We start from the raw sequence: 13,906 nt of genomic DNA, 5'->3' as shown, positions 1-13,906 counted from the left end.
GTTTCAAAAAATGAGAATTTTCTTGTTTTTTTTTTTTAGTTATTAGGCATCAGGGGTTAAAAGTTATAAATGAGGCCTAGAATTAAGCCTATAAATGAACCGATGAAATGGACTCATACTGAACCATGACCTCTGTGAACTGTTTACCCCTAATTTATACCAGTTGAAATTCAGAATTTTCATAAAAGATTTCATTTTTGCTCTAAATAAATATTCGTTTCATATGTTGATGATCGGTTTCCTGAGCAGCTAATAATCCTATTTATAATCCTATCCTTGTTAGTACATGTCTCTGAAGGCAGTGAAAAACCATCATTTTCAGAGCAGGTCATTAATATGCTGAACATGAGTGTGTTCTGTTTTAAAGCTTATTAAAAATACTAATCTTTATGGTTATATATTAAAATTATATGCTGATAGCTTTCTCAGTACTCCATGAAATTTTAACTTGTGTCTGTTCTTAATACATTACATGCATTATTTTTATATTCTGGTTTAATTATTCATCAAACTGTCATGTTGAAAACAGCACATCATATTTCCATGCACATTTCTTTTTTCTGTAAAATGACTAATGGCTGTTTTTTTCAGTGTGCCCCCCCTAATAAATGGAGCGACGCTCCCTTTCATGTATTCATATCAAAGCCAGCCCCCGTCCCCTTAATTGTCTTGATTGGCATTTTGAAAAAAAGGGGGTGATTTGTTTCATTATTTATTTCCATGTTATCTAAGCCGTAATGATTTAACCTACACAGTGGTGACAGATTCTCTGGAACAAGGGCATAATTATACATTTAAGTGTTCTACTTAATGCGTTCGTTTTCAAGCTGTCAAGGTCATTCGCTGGAGTGCCATTAGCAGAGAGAGGGGCCCTCTTTACCTGGAAACATGGCAGCATCATTTGGAGCCCGACGCCAGAGAGAAGAGGGCGCAGTCCTGCTGTAGACAGGCAGATACAGAAATAAACCTCCAAAGCAGCCTGGTGTTAATGCCTATATGTTTCTGCTGTGTTTGTTATTCAGCCGCACTTTACTCCACAATCAGGGTGAAAAGCTAACGACTCCTGTGTGTCTGAGGAGAGGGTTAAAGTGGTAAGAAGTGAAGGGTGGAGGGGGGGGCTGACACTGTGAACCCCTGATGGCCTTTCTGGTGGGTCGCCATGGCAACATCCAGCCCAGTCGTTAATGAGGCGCAAGTGAGCTGTTAACGGAATACTGATTTGGGTTTGACATCGGGGCCTTGATTCATGTCTGACAGGAGGTGTTGATGAAATATGCACCCAAAGTTTGTATGCTGCTGATGTTATTTAGTGATTTAAAGTCATTATTTAGGTTGACGCCCTATCTGAAATGGCTGCAGGTGAGAAAAAACATCTATTTTGTGGTCGGACCTGGTGGAGGTTTATTTACATCCTCATAATAACATGTTTTTTTTCTTTTATGAGCCCTAAAATACAGAAAAATAAGCCAACAAAGACAAATAAATGCCCTCTTTGTGTGGGAAATCTGTTGAAAGCAAAGCCCTGAGTGAGCATGAGCCCTTCACATCTTTCTGTGCTGATGAATTATTTATTAAGGCGCTGGGCACGGTGGGGGGTAGAAAGGTGAAAGGAGCATCTCTGACTGGCACAGTAATGGCGGTGTCTCTGATTGGTGACCTTACATGAGTGGCAGAGGTTAGTAATGCTCAGCGGCGAGGGAGAGAGAGAGAGGGGCATTTGCTCTTCAGCAGATCTAAATTAGCCAGCAGCCTCCAAATTGCTCGCTCTACCTGTGGGTGCGATGTGGCGTCTCATGCTGTAAATGATTAGCGCATTAACAGCATAGTGAGGGGACTAACTCGCTGCCCCAGACCCCTTGTTAAAGCAGAGAAAAGCATAGCTGAGGGATAATTCATTGCTGCGGCAGCTAATGAGTGGATGCTACAGTGAGAAGGTGACGGTAATAAGCGCAGACTTTACACCGTCTTAGCACAGGTGAGGACTGTGAGTGGTTGTTAGAGGAGTATTTACAGGTAATCTAAAGCTGAGCTGGCACATGTGTTGTTGACAGCTGCTGTAAATGAATGGAGTTTCTTTCAAGGACTGGGCTTAGTGTTGACATGCTCTAATGGAGGAAACTGATGGGAGATGCTGCTTGAAATCTTTCAATACTGCAGCGATACTCAGCTAGTTTTTCATACCTCACATTGAAGTATTTTGTAATGTTTTGGACTTTTTTTCTCTGTTTTCATTCAAACTTCCATTCTTTGTGCACCAGGAGTGGCAGACTGGGATCAAAACCATATCTTCTTATGTTTGAAGCAGCAGATTATTCAAATGCTTTGCTTGGATTGATTTTCAAAATAAAAACGAATGTTAAGGTTATCAGTTAGTATCATGGACTTTTACTTTGAAAAGTAACACCTGGTCTTATTTATGATACTGTTATTTATGACGGTTATTTTCCCTTTTTATTGAAAATGAAAGCATTTTTAATATTTTTCAGCTCCCCTTGTTTATCAATATTGACTGTTGCATTTTCAATCAAACTGTGCATTTAAAGGTCACATATTTCACCCTTTTAAGACAAGTTCATATTGGTCGCAGAGGTCCGCGAAACATGTCTGTGTAGTTTCTTTCTGAAAAACACTCCAGTATTGGATTTTTGCATGTCTAAATAAACCCTGTTTCAGCCCTGTTCAGAACAAGCTGTTTCTGTGCCTGTGGCTTTGAATATTGCTGAGCTTTCTGACTCCGCCCCTGACCACGCCCCCTCTGGACATGGATGTGGCTGTCCTTAGGAACAGGAGAGGAGGGCGGAACTTTCTTCAAAGTGGGGAGGGCCAACTGAGCCTTGGGGCGGGGTTAACTCCCCACATGATATCATGAGGGGAAATCTGAGAACAGCTTGTTTTTGCACACGTTTTCTGAAAGATGGAGAAAGAGAGGGGATTCATGGGGGATTGTGGACAGGCCAGAGGGACATATTTTTGCTAGAAAAAGTCTGAAAAAGTTAAGATAAGTTCCCATAGCTATACATAAAAGTTTCATTCTTTGCATGTATAATACAGTGCCTATAAAAAATATTCTCTCCCTTAGATGGTTCAACCTTGTTTTGATTTTTTAACTCAACCATGGTCAATCTAACTTTTTGATTAAAAGTAAAACTCTTTAAAGTCAAACTGAAAACAGATTTCTTCAAAGTAATATCAATTAAACAAAACATGTAAGGAAAAATAAGTGACTGCATAAATAATCACCCCTTCAGGTAAGTATTTAGTAGATGCACCTTTGGCTGTAATCACAGCACTGAGTCTGTGAGGATAGGTCTTAACCAGGCTTGCACATCTGGACTCAGCAATTTTACTCATGTTTACTTTTGTAGAGGGATTGGGCGTGAACAGCCCTTTTCAAGTCTAGCTACAAATTCTCTGTTAAATTGATGTCTGGGCTTTGGCACTCCTGAACATTCATCTTGTCTTAAACCAAGTCTGTGTAGCTTTTGCTTAACGTCACAGTCTTGTTGGAAAATAACATGCCTTTTGGCAAACTCTAGTCCAGATTTAATGCGTTTTCATTAAAGCACCACTCTCCTTTAAAGCTTTGACTGGGGAAGAACCTGGGACACAGTTGTTACACCCATTCAGAGTAGGCATGTCTTGGTGGCCTCTCTCACTTGTCTCCTTCTTGCACGGTCACTCAGTGTGTGAGGACGGCCTGATCTAGTCAGATTTACACATGTGCCATATTCCTTTCATTTCTAAATAATGGCTTTCACTGAACTCAGGAGATGTTCAATGCCTCGGGATCTTTTTTGTATCCATCCCCTGACTTTTAAAAAACCTTTTCTTTGAGTTGCTTGGAGTGTTCTGTTGTCTTCTGGTCTTCTGGTGTAATGGTAGCCAGGAATTCTGGTCACTAGTTAGTGACTGGACCTTCCAGACACAGGTATCTATACTACAACCACTTGAGACACATTCACTGCACTCAGCTGATCTCCATTTCACTGATTGAATTTTTATTTTTTATTGACATTACTTTGTAGAAATCGGTTTTCATTTTGACATTGAAACGTGTTTTTGGTATTTTTTTGTCTAAGAAGCCAAATTATATTGACCATGATTGATTAATAAAATCAATAAAATGATAAAACATCTGAGGGGGTGAATACTTTTTGAAGGCACTGTACATAAAAATGATATTTAGCTTGTGTCTCTGCAAAGTGATGCTTCAGTGGAGTTAATGTCGGCTTTCTAATGTCTACAAACACACAGAGGAAGCTCTGAAGGCAAATAAGCAAATTAATATTCTGTTTTCTTGGAGAAACCACAGCCGTACTAAACGGGGCCAGCATTGTGTTCGTGTTTTCTCTGTGGTTATGTTCGTCCATTTTCTCTGCAGAGAAGGCCCAGGGTCTCTAAACACACACGCTCAAACATCCACAGACACACATCAGTGCACTTCTGGCCCAGATTTTTTCCCCTCCCTCAGTATCTGCGGGCTGTTTAAACACCAGAGTAGAGTTGTCTAAATGATAATTGCTTCTGAAAGGTTGATTTGTGGCTGTATCAGAGGGGGTAACTCTTCTCTCAGTGTTGAACGAGATTAGCCGTGGATCTTCGGGATTTATCGCTGGAGGCACGCGGATTAATGCCGCGATGAAGTTTAAAACACAATCAGTGGCGACCGCATCATTTTAAAGAAATAAGAGGAGCTTATAGCAGCTCAGAAGAAGAAAAGGAGGCTAATCAGCTTTTTAAATGCTTATTATTCCTAATGAGGATAAGATTATAAAAATCTTTAAAACAATTCAAGTTCTCTGATACAAACAGTATTTTATATCCCCTTGAATTTAAAGCTAACATTTTATTTACCTTGTCTGTGCTTCTTCAGTTCTTGCAGCATATTTATGGTGTTTTTCCGGGTAGATGTAATTAAATCATAACTCCATCTGCTTTTCTGTGTCAATAGAAATCACACCTTAGTGATTCAGAGAGAAAATTAAATGAGATTGCCTCTCTAATGTGCACAGTTACAGGCATGTCTAAAACCCACTATCTCACCCACAATGCAAAGTAAATGTATAGATAATAGGTTTAGCCGGCTAGATATGCTGCGATTACAGCTTTATGTGTGATGGAAGGTGCTTTTTATGGCATTAGAAGAGGCCAGACGGGGAGTGAATCATAACCCAGATACCTGTAAATAAGATTCTCCAGGTTTTAAGCCCTAAAAGAAGCAGTGTTCAATATCTGCTATCATTAATCTTTAGAAGGAAGTCTGCTTTCTCTGCCTCTCTCTTGTCTCCGTGAGGTCGGAAATGGATTTTCCACAAAAGCCGAGATGCAATTTACTCTCTGCTGCCGATGTTAATCTGTTTACGTTCCTTAATTATGTTCATTCACGCTGTTTTATTGGACTGGAAACAGAAATGTGTCTCTTCTCTTTGTTGTACTCCTGAATATTTGAGCAATACTTAGGTGTGAATCATGTGAGTGTGCAGGCAAACAGGGTTTCTAAGAAAACACATACAGATGATTTAAGGAGACTGGCCCTGCTGCTTTAAGTGCGAGCGGCATCATGGCTGCCGCTTTAAGCCAAACTGTGATAAATTGGATGAGAAAACCAAGTTGTCATGGAGCCAGGGGGTTCATTTTGCACATTTGGGTTTTGCTGTATTGTCAGTGTCAGGGTCAGACTTCTATATAGTCATGTTTATGCACCTCAGTGGCACGATTAAGTTCACTGTGATGATTTTTGGAGGTGTGAATAAGAGTAGTAGTGATACCTGTAAAAGGCCTGCCAATAAAATGGGGTAAAAGGAGATGATGTTTATTTAGATTAGCAGCGAATAGAGAGTGGGAGAACATGGAGGAATGAGATGGATATTCATCTGAGGCGATCAGGGAAAATGCTTAGATGTGATGCGCAGGGGGATCTCTGGTCAGCTAGCGCTGTCACTCTCTCTGCTTGACATGTCTGCAGCCCCTGACAGCAGTCCATTTGAGGGGCCTCCTGGTACTAAGAGGGTGCTAAAACCCAATCAAATAGGCTGGAAGGAAAAAGGCGAGACGCTCAGGCCCAGCTGGCTTCCACTTGTGTGAGCAATTCACCTGCGAGTGACCCGTTCAGGCATCTTAAATAAGCCATGCACATCATGGATGGCAAAAGAAGGCACTCTCAGGGACCTGCAGACGGCAGCCATGTGTCTGTGAAAGCTGCAGAGTGCTTTTGGAAAGAAAATGTTGGTCTTCATCAAGGTCAAACCAGAATGAAATCGCATTTAAAGACTCATGGATTGAAATTCTCCTTTTCTTGGACATGACTTTAATACAAGATAGACTAGAATGAGTCACGTATTTTTTAAATATACCTCTAATATGTCGAGTCCCTATAGTCCTGGTTCTGTTCAGTTTCAGCCTATTTAATGCCTGCCACACACAAATATTTTTTAAATCAGAACCAATATTTTCAATGTGAGAGACCCCAAACAGGTGACAAATAATCACAGATTTTCTTCATGTAGTGTGTGGAGTAGAACGAGAATCAACTCAGCACGCTAAAACCGGACATACTTTGCAATTTCAAGTCGACTCTATGACTTTCACGTTGAAATACCAGCTCACGCTGAGTCACTTACAGTGCACAATTTATGTGCTCACACTGCACTGCCCGATGCTCATGTACGACCTGAGAGTTCACACTGTATTAGTTAAGTCAGGACTGACTGTGACAAAAATCTGTGGAGTTTTCTCATTTGGAGGTTTAAGTCTCATTCTCCTCGCTCTCACACTCTATCCTACAATCAGCATCGCCATCCATGTCAGCTGGAGGTTCATAGGTGGGAATATCCTCCTTGTTTATTTCCCTTTTTATAGCAGGAGTGAGGGGGCATTAGAGAGTCAGTCCTGCTGTTGTCATGATGATTTAAGACGCTGTTTGACAGTTGAAAGTTGAGGATTCTGCTCATGGTTCTGCTCTCACCGTCAGCGGTATCAGGGGTCATACGGCCAAAATATCAAACGTGTCAGAAATCCATTCAACCATTTGGGAGCGGCTGGTCAGGCCGTAGTCAGGTCATGGTGGTCCGTTGCAGCAAGTGCACCCAGTGCTTTTCTCGTACCCAAAACGTTCTCCTGGCTGCCCTTCTTGTTGCACCCTGCAGTGGATCAAAGAACATGTGGCGTGTGCTGTTCTGCATGACCATTTGTTGTTCAAAGATGTTGTAGAGGAGCAGATGACATGAACACAATCATGTAATCTGCAATTATTGTTGCTGTTGGCTGGGTTCGCCCATGCAGGTTAAGCGGACTGAGACGTGATTGTTCCAAGAAAGATGTTTTTTGAAAAAATAGTGTTCTCAGGCTCCCAATAGGCCAGATGTGTGTAGATTAGGGCTATCAATAGATTAAAATTTATAATCGTGATTAATCTCACAAATTCCATAGTTAACTTGTGATTAATCGCAAATTAATCACACTTTTTTGTCTATTCTAAATGTACCTTACAGTACTATTTCTCAAGATTTAAATACCCTTATCAACACAAGTGGACAAAAATGCTTTCTTTATGCAAATGTTTGTTCATGTCAACAACCCAGAACAACAACAGATAAAGTCCAGAAAATTCTCTAGTCTGAGCTCAAAGATACTGAACGCTGCAAAAATCTGCTGAGAGCATAACATGGTACACTCAAGCCACAACAGATGGAGATACTGACCTTAATGTAACATTACTGAATAATACCACAACGTAGAGTCAAACTTTAGACTTCTAGAAGTTAACTCCTCTGTTCTCAGCAGCTGAACACCGAACAACAGATCTCATCATCACACATGGACATAAAGAAGTCAAGTCTCTGCTGAGAGCTCAGCAGTAAGGCACAGACACATCTAATGGTGTTTCACTGTTCTGATGTGAGTAAGGTGGACACATCTGCCTTGCTCAAGAGAAAAAGGAACTAATTACTTAAAAAAATGTCTGCTATTATTTATCATATTTTTACTTTCAAACTAAAAAATGTAGTCCAAATGTAAAATAAATGCTGACAGTAAGAAATGACTGAGAACTTTTAAGGTGTAGTAAGAGGACTTAACCATCTCTTCATTCTTCAGATCATAGAAGAGCTACAGATTTAATCTAAAACCATTTTTTTCTTCCTAAATAAAGGAGAGCCACAGTCTAATAATACTTTCAGCTTATATTATGATACTCTACAGAGCTCATTCACTAACCTCTGCTCTCCTGTCACACACCAGCCTCTGCTGCTCTGTCTCCTCCTCCTCCTCATGATGCAGCTGTACATTCACCATGCATCAGGCAATCTCCTACAGGGACTGCAGAGTCTTTGACAGTTTTGCAGCATCTTGATTGACTGTTATTTAAATTTGGCGTTTATTCACAGTTCCAGTCGATCATTTTAGTAAGTTTTGTGTTTTTTCCGAATACTTTCACTTTCAAGCAGGAGCTGCGTGGGGATGGGAGCGGACCTTTAGGAGATGTGATCAGACCAGTCAACAGTCAATAGCGCAGCTGTGGTGCCGGTTCATGGCAGATATAATAGCCTAAATAAAAGAATAAATCATACTGGCCCAAAAGTGCTTTGGCACGCCGGGAAATGCTCGGTATGCCAGATAGCGAGTCCATCCCTGCAGAGTTGTCTGAGTGTCTCCATTGTAAACAAATCAAGCATGGCGAGGGGGGCGGCTCTCTGCATTAGCGGTGTGCATGGCTAGCAAGTGGTGCGGACTATATAAGAATCTACCAACTTCCTATAACTCCGTTCATGTCGACAGTAGGAGAAAATAACTTCAGTCTTATCTGACATGATCTGAAAGCTGAACCTGTCATTCAAAAGTCTCTGTCCTTTATCCATTTCTGCTCGCTTGTACTGCATCACGACGGCACCGCATCCTGGTCTGGCAAACTACGGGATGGGTTCAGGGTCATACAGAACGCGTATGCGTTAATCGTTTGACAAAAAATTTAGCGGCGTTAAAAGTAATTTGAGTTAACGCGATATTAACGCGTTAACTTTGACAGCCCTAGTGTAGATGAAATGCTAATATGATGAAATACTTTGGTGGATACTCCTAAATATGTCTTAAAGTTTCTCGTCTCTGTTATGACTGTCATAACCTTGCATTTACTAACGCCAGGCTTCATAACATGTTCAGTATATACATCCATAAATCCTGTGGTAGAGCACCGAGTACAGCTGAGTGGTTGGAACTAATCTAAAACATACAAAAGGAGTTTCAAGTCATGGTAAAAAAACAATTTTGGAAAAATATTAATTTTTGTCCAAATTAACCACATTTGTGAACTTTATCAGAAGATAACTTTTCATTCCCTATTAAGTAATTCACTTTAAGAGGGGAAAAACACACACACTATGAGGGAGGTTGAAAGGTTAAGTTGTGCAGTATGACACATGAAATACCCATGCATGATGCCTTCATGCTATACAGTGTATTATTAAGATGAATTACAGAAACAACCCAAGCATCATAATAGCATCAGATCAGCTTTTATAGGAGTAAAAGCAGTACTTAAAGCACAGAGTCACTCTAATCCTGTGTGGAGAGGTCACTGCAGGGACACTGAGAAAGTGTTGTGTACTATTAGCACGGGTGAGAAAAGCTCTTAGGCAGAATAAAAGAGAAAAAGTTAAATATGTAGCATTTTCCCCACAATGATAAACAGAATATTGACAAAAGTTTGATTTCACTATCGGCTCTCTCCTCTGAGTGTTTAGCACTGCAGACAGAAAACAGCCGCTGGCCTATGTAGGGCACGAGATCAGAGCAATTCAGTCCCATCTTCAATCAACCATGCAGCAAATGCAGGAAAGATTTCCCCCTCTAACAGGATTACAATGTTTTTACAAAAATCAATACTCAGCAGCAGCATGACTGCACTCTACGCCACCTCAAAGGAGCAGCTGAAGTTCAACAAAAGATCACAGGAAGTTAGCTGGTGAGAGGGTGATCAAATGGCATCTGTCAGCACTGCGAGCAGGGTTGGAGCGGCTCCACTGGCACCCTGGTTTGCTTTGGTTCTCCAAATGTTTGGTGAGAATGTAATTAGCTCGCACTGGGCAGCCACAGCCTCATTTGAGATGGGCTTCGCCGGCCTTGAGATTTTCTCCTCTCCTTCCCCTGTGTGTTATTGCACACAGAATTAACTCTGACAAAATGGTAATTAATATTTTCCCTCTATTGTTGAAGAGAGGAGAGGGGACGCCATCCAAAGGAGGGCGCTGCCAGAGCGGCCATCATGCCAGGAGGAAATATTTTCAATAAGACAACCTAGTGCTGTTAAGAAGAATAGATATGCTCCTGCACTAACTGTGTCCCAAATGTTTAGATTTGTAAATGACTGATTAATTTTTGGCGACAGTGAAAAAGACAGAAACTTTATCACACTGAGTGATTAAGGTAGCATTTTTCTTCTTTTTTATTTCAGGAAGTGGGGGATGTGGGCAGGAAGTCCAAAGGACCAGTACAGTCAGATGGTGTATGAGAATGGAGAACCGTGCTGGCAGGGAGGCTCACGCAGCACTACAGTAAGTACTACATGTGTTTCACACACAAACAAACAGTAGACGCACACAAACACTCACACACTGTCGGTAATGGGAGCATATGAGAGCACAAAGAGGCAGACATGAATAAACTAATAGACAGACAGATGAACAAATGGTACGAGCTCACTGACAGACTGGCAGATACACAGATGGATACATGGAGCCGTAAAGGAAGTTCTTCCCTAAATAAAACATGTGATACAGAGCCTCTTTAGATTTTAATTTGTTATGACAATTGTGGACATTTCAGAGTTGAGAAGTTAAATTCCGCGGTAAACGCTCTCAAAACAAAACCCATTTTCTTTGGTAAAATCTGTCTCCAGTGCTGAGGAGCACTTAAAATGTCAGTCAACATTACAAAACAACCCACTTTAGACTCCCTCTGTACTCAACGTATCAACACAACAGGTTCAAGGGGTGGATTGCACTTTGCGTCATCTATCTGGATTATCAGGAAGAGAGAGAAATCCTGCTCTAGATCAACTCTTGCTTATCTCGACTTTCCACATTATTATGAAAATAGAATTAATATTAAACAAAGTTTTAAATAGTGCTGCTTCTCCTGTCAGTTTACATCACTGACATCAATCTCCGACAGCCAGGTGAGTCTGATTAAAGGGTCTGATTAACGTTTTTTGCAAAATGGATAAACAGTTTTACTTGGCGGAGAATGCTCTTATTGAATGCAATGAAATTAGTTCAAAGCATTTAATCCATAGTAGCATGAATCTGAATGAGAGTGCAACAAGCTTTATGCTATAAAGGAGGAGGCTGGGGTGGAGGAGGTTAAGCTTTGCTAGCAGCAGAAGCTGCAAGCAGGGATTAGTGAGAAGTACATCATATATAAACACAGCTGCATTGAAAGAAAGAGCTGGGAGGCGATCATTAGGACTACGGTGTCCTGCATGTCACAGCTTTCATGCAGTATGGGGAAAAAGAAAGATTTTGCTGCAGATGAAAAGCAGGAAATAGTGCAGTATCTTGCAAAAGATATGCAATAGTCAGTATTTGTATGGCTTTTTTATTGAATTGCATGAAATTTGTCACGTCCATTTTTAAATGAGGAAAAATTTAGTTTTTGAAGATTTATGTTCAGACTTTTGACACCTTTGTTTAGAGAGGACAGCGAATGGTGGGGAAAAAGTGCATCAGTGACCCAAGACTGTTGTTTGGTTTGAAATGGCAGTGCTTATAAGTTTTTTTGCTCCTATAGAATAGCAGCACAACATTGACCATGAGCTGTTTGGTGTTTATTATACAGGTAAGATCATCCACAGATTCTTCAGACACAACAAACATCACCCCTTAAAAAGCCAAACATATTTTTTCCCCGCCATAGAAACTCTGAGACGCAGCACATAATGACTGAAACAGCCCACCTTAGAAATAAAACGAGCCTAAGTGAACTGTTAAAAGAGGCCCTGGCTGCTTATTTCCAACCAAATGAAGCTCTTCTCTCAGCACATTCATCAGGGACAAATTGGAGCCTTCTCACCCAGTCTGCTCTCTGTGTGCCTCATTCTGCGCATGTGTGTTTCAACAATGGGGACTTAGTCAATCAGTGAAAGACGCTCAGTCCTCATGGCCCACTCAGCAGCCTGGCAAAAAGATGTTTTGTTCAAAGCCAAGTGATGGGAGCTGACTGGCTTTCCCCCCCCCTGTCAGTCTACATTGGTTTTATGCTCGCTCTCTTCTCCTTTCCCCTTCCTCCATTTCCCCAGCAGCACTCCCTCCTCTACTTTTATGGGATCTTTTACATTTTTTCTCTGCTGGATTTGCTCAATTAAAAATGCAGCACTTCTAATCATCTTATTTGCTCTGCCTGGCCCCCTCTTCAAATCAGAGTCCAATAAATGTCGTTCACAAATGTACGTACTCGTGCCATCCAGGGGATCTCTTTGAAAAGACTTGAATGAATCCCTTTGAAACGACCCCTAACCGTGTGCAGTTGGCATAAATGAAGTCTCGTCAGAAGTCGATGCTCATTATATTTGAAATGTTGAACCTCATCTTTGCCTAGTGCTCTCTCCCTTTCAGCCCTGAAACACACAGCTGTCTCTAAACTTGAGCTGTGACACCAGGGCTGTTTAGTTTTAGTGGAGAAATACATACAGTATATCTCTGTTCGTAAGTATAATGTCGGACTTTTCAGGCAGTATGCAGAGTATCTGAGGAGTCTGATTTACTTTACAGAGTTAAACTTCTATAAATTCATCTCATATTAAGTGAAATATTTTAAGCCTCTTTTTGTTCTAATCTAATGGATTTTAGTGAGCTGTAAGCCATAATCATCAACATAAAAAAAAGTCTTGAAATTTTTCACTTCATATGAGATGTATCAAGAATATATGGACGCTTCCCTTCCTAAAATAAAACATTGGATTTTTTGGTCTCCCATACTTCAACGTCCCAGCATCACAGCATTACGTTTGTTCTCATGCAGTATGATAAAAATCCTTCTATTTTATCGGCATTGACTCACTTTTTTCTCACTGTCTTAAAAGAAGGTTCAGTAAAAAGGTGAAATAACAAAAGTAATTTTAAAAAGTTAGGACGAGCTCTCCTCTTGCTAGATAAAGCTAACATATCTCTTGACTCCTGCTAACCGGAGCTCTTCTTCTCTCATCACCTCAAGTTTATCTCTCTTTGTGCCTTTCTAGGTCACTCTGACATGTGGAACAGAGACAGCCTTGCGATCGGTGAAGGAGCCAAGCAAATGCCAGTACATCATGGACTTCCAGACTCCTGTGGCCTGTCAGCCGGTGCTAAAGCAGCGGGGCATACACAGTGAACTGTGACCCCTTCTCTCTCTGGCCTAGCCTACATTAACCTAGCTACTGAGCTAGCCTGGCTGGAGTCCTAAGGGTCTTCTCTGACATCTGTGTTGTCACTATACAATATATTTCCAAGCTAGTTTTGCTAAAACAATTCAGATTCCCTGTTTCTGTACAGTTTTAGTTACCATTAAGTGCTTCAGTATTGCCTTACAGTGTTACATATTCATATTTCAATAGAGCATTTGTTGAATGATTTCATGTATACCTCACACTATATATATTTCTTGTGAGTATGGAAATGATTTAAATAAAAGACTGAAACTGGATCTGAGTCTGTGAACTCTCCCCTTACTCATCAAACTAGCATTAGATCATGGAACATGGAAAAGTGCTAGAAAACAAGGAAACAAGCTAGGGAAAAAGAAATGGACAAGGAAGTTAGGGGGCAAGGAAACAGGCTAGGAAATGAGGGGATGAAGTAAAAATCCTGAAATTCAGAAATAAGAAAGCAGCAATAAAAACTAGGGAAAAACAATAAATGAGATGGAACAAAGAAAAAAT

The 13,906-nt window shown here is 40.7% G+C and overlaps 1 protein-coding gene across 1 annotated transcript in view; it reads left to right on the top strand.

Annotated features, from left to right (window-relative positions):
- The window catches only part of LOC121504712 (glucosidase 2 subunit beta-like), a 213,528-nt gene extending 199,863 nt beyond the window's left edge, over nucleotides 1-13,665 (top strand). Inside the window, exons 14-15 of the mRNA XM_041779733.1 lie at nucleotides 10,448-10,547; nucleotides 13,229-13,665. Coding sequence (XP_041635667.1) covers nucleotides 10,448-10,547; nucleotides 13,229-13,366 — 238 coding nt within the window. The 3' untranslated portion in view covers nucleotides 13,367-13,665. The remainder of the gene's footprint in view (nucleotides 1-10,447; nucleotides 10,548-13,228) is intronic.
- Nucleotides 13,666-13,906: the final 241 nt, after the last annotated feature.

This window comes from Cheilinus undulatus, linkage group 22 (assembly GCF_018320785.1).
Source record: "Cheilinus undulatus linkage group 22, ASM1832078v1, whole genome shotgun sequence".
Classification (NCBI taxonomy): Eukaryota; Metazoa; Chordata; class Actinopteri; order Labriformes; family Labridae; genus Cheilinus; species Cheilinus undulatus.
This window is presented reverse-complemented; position numbering and strand designations above follow the sequence as displayed.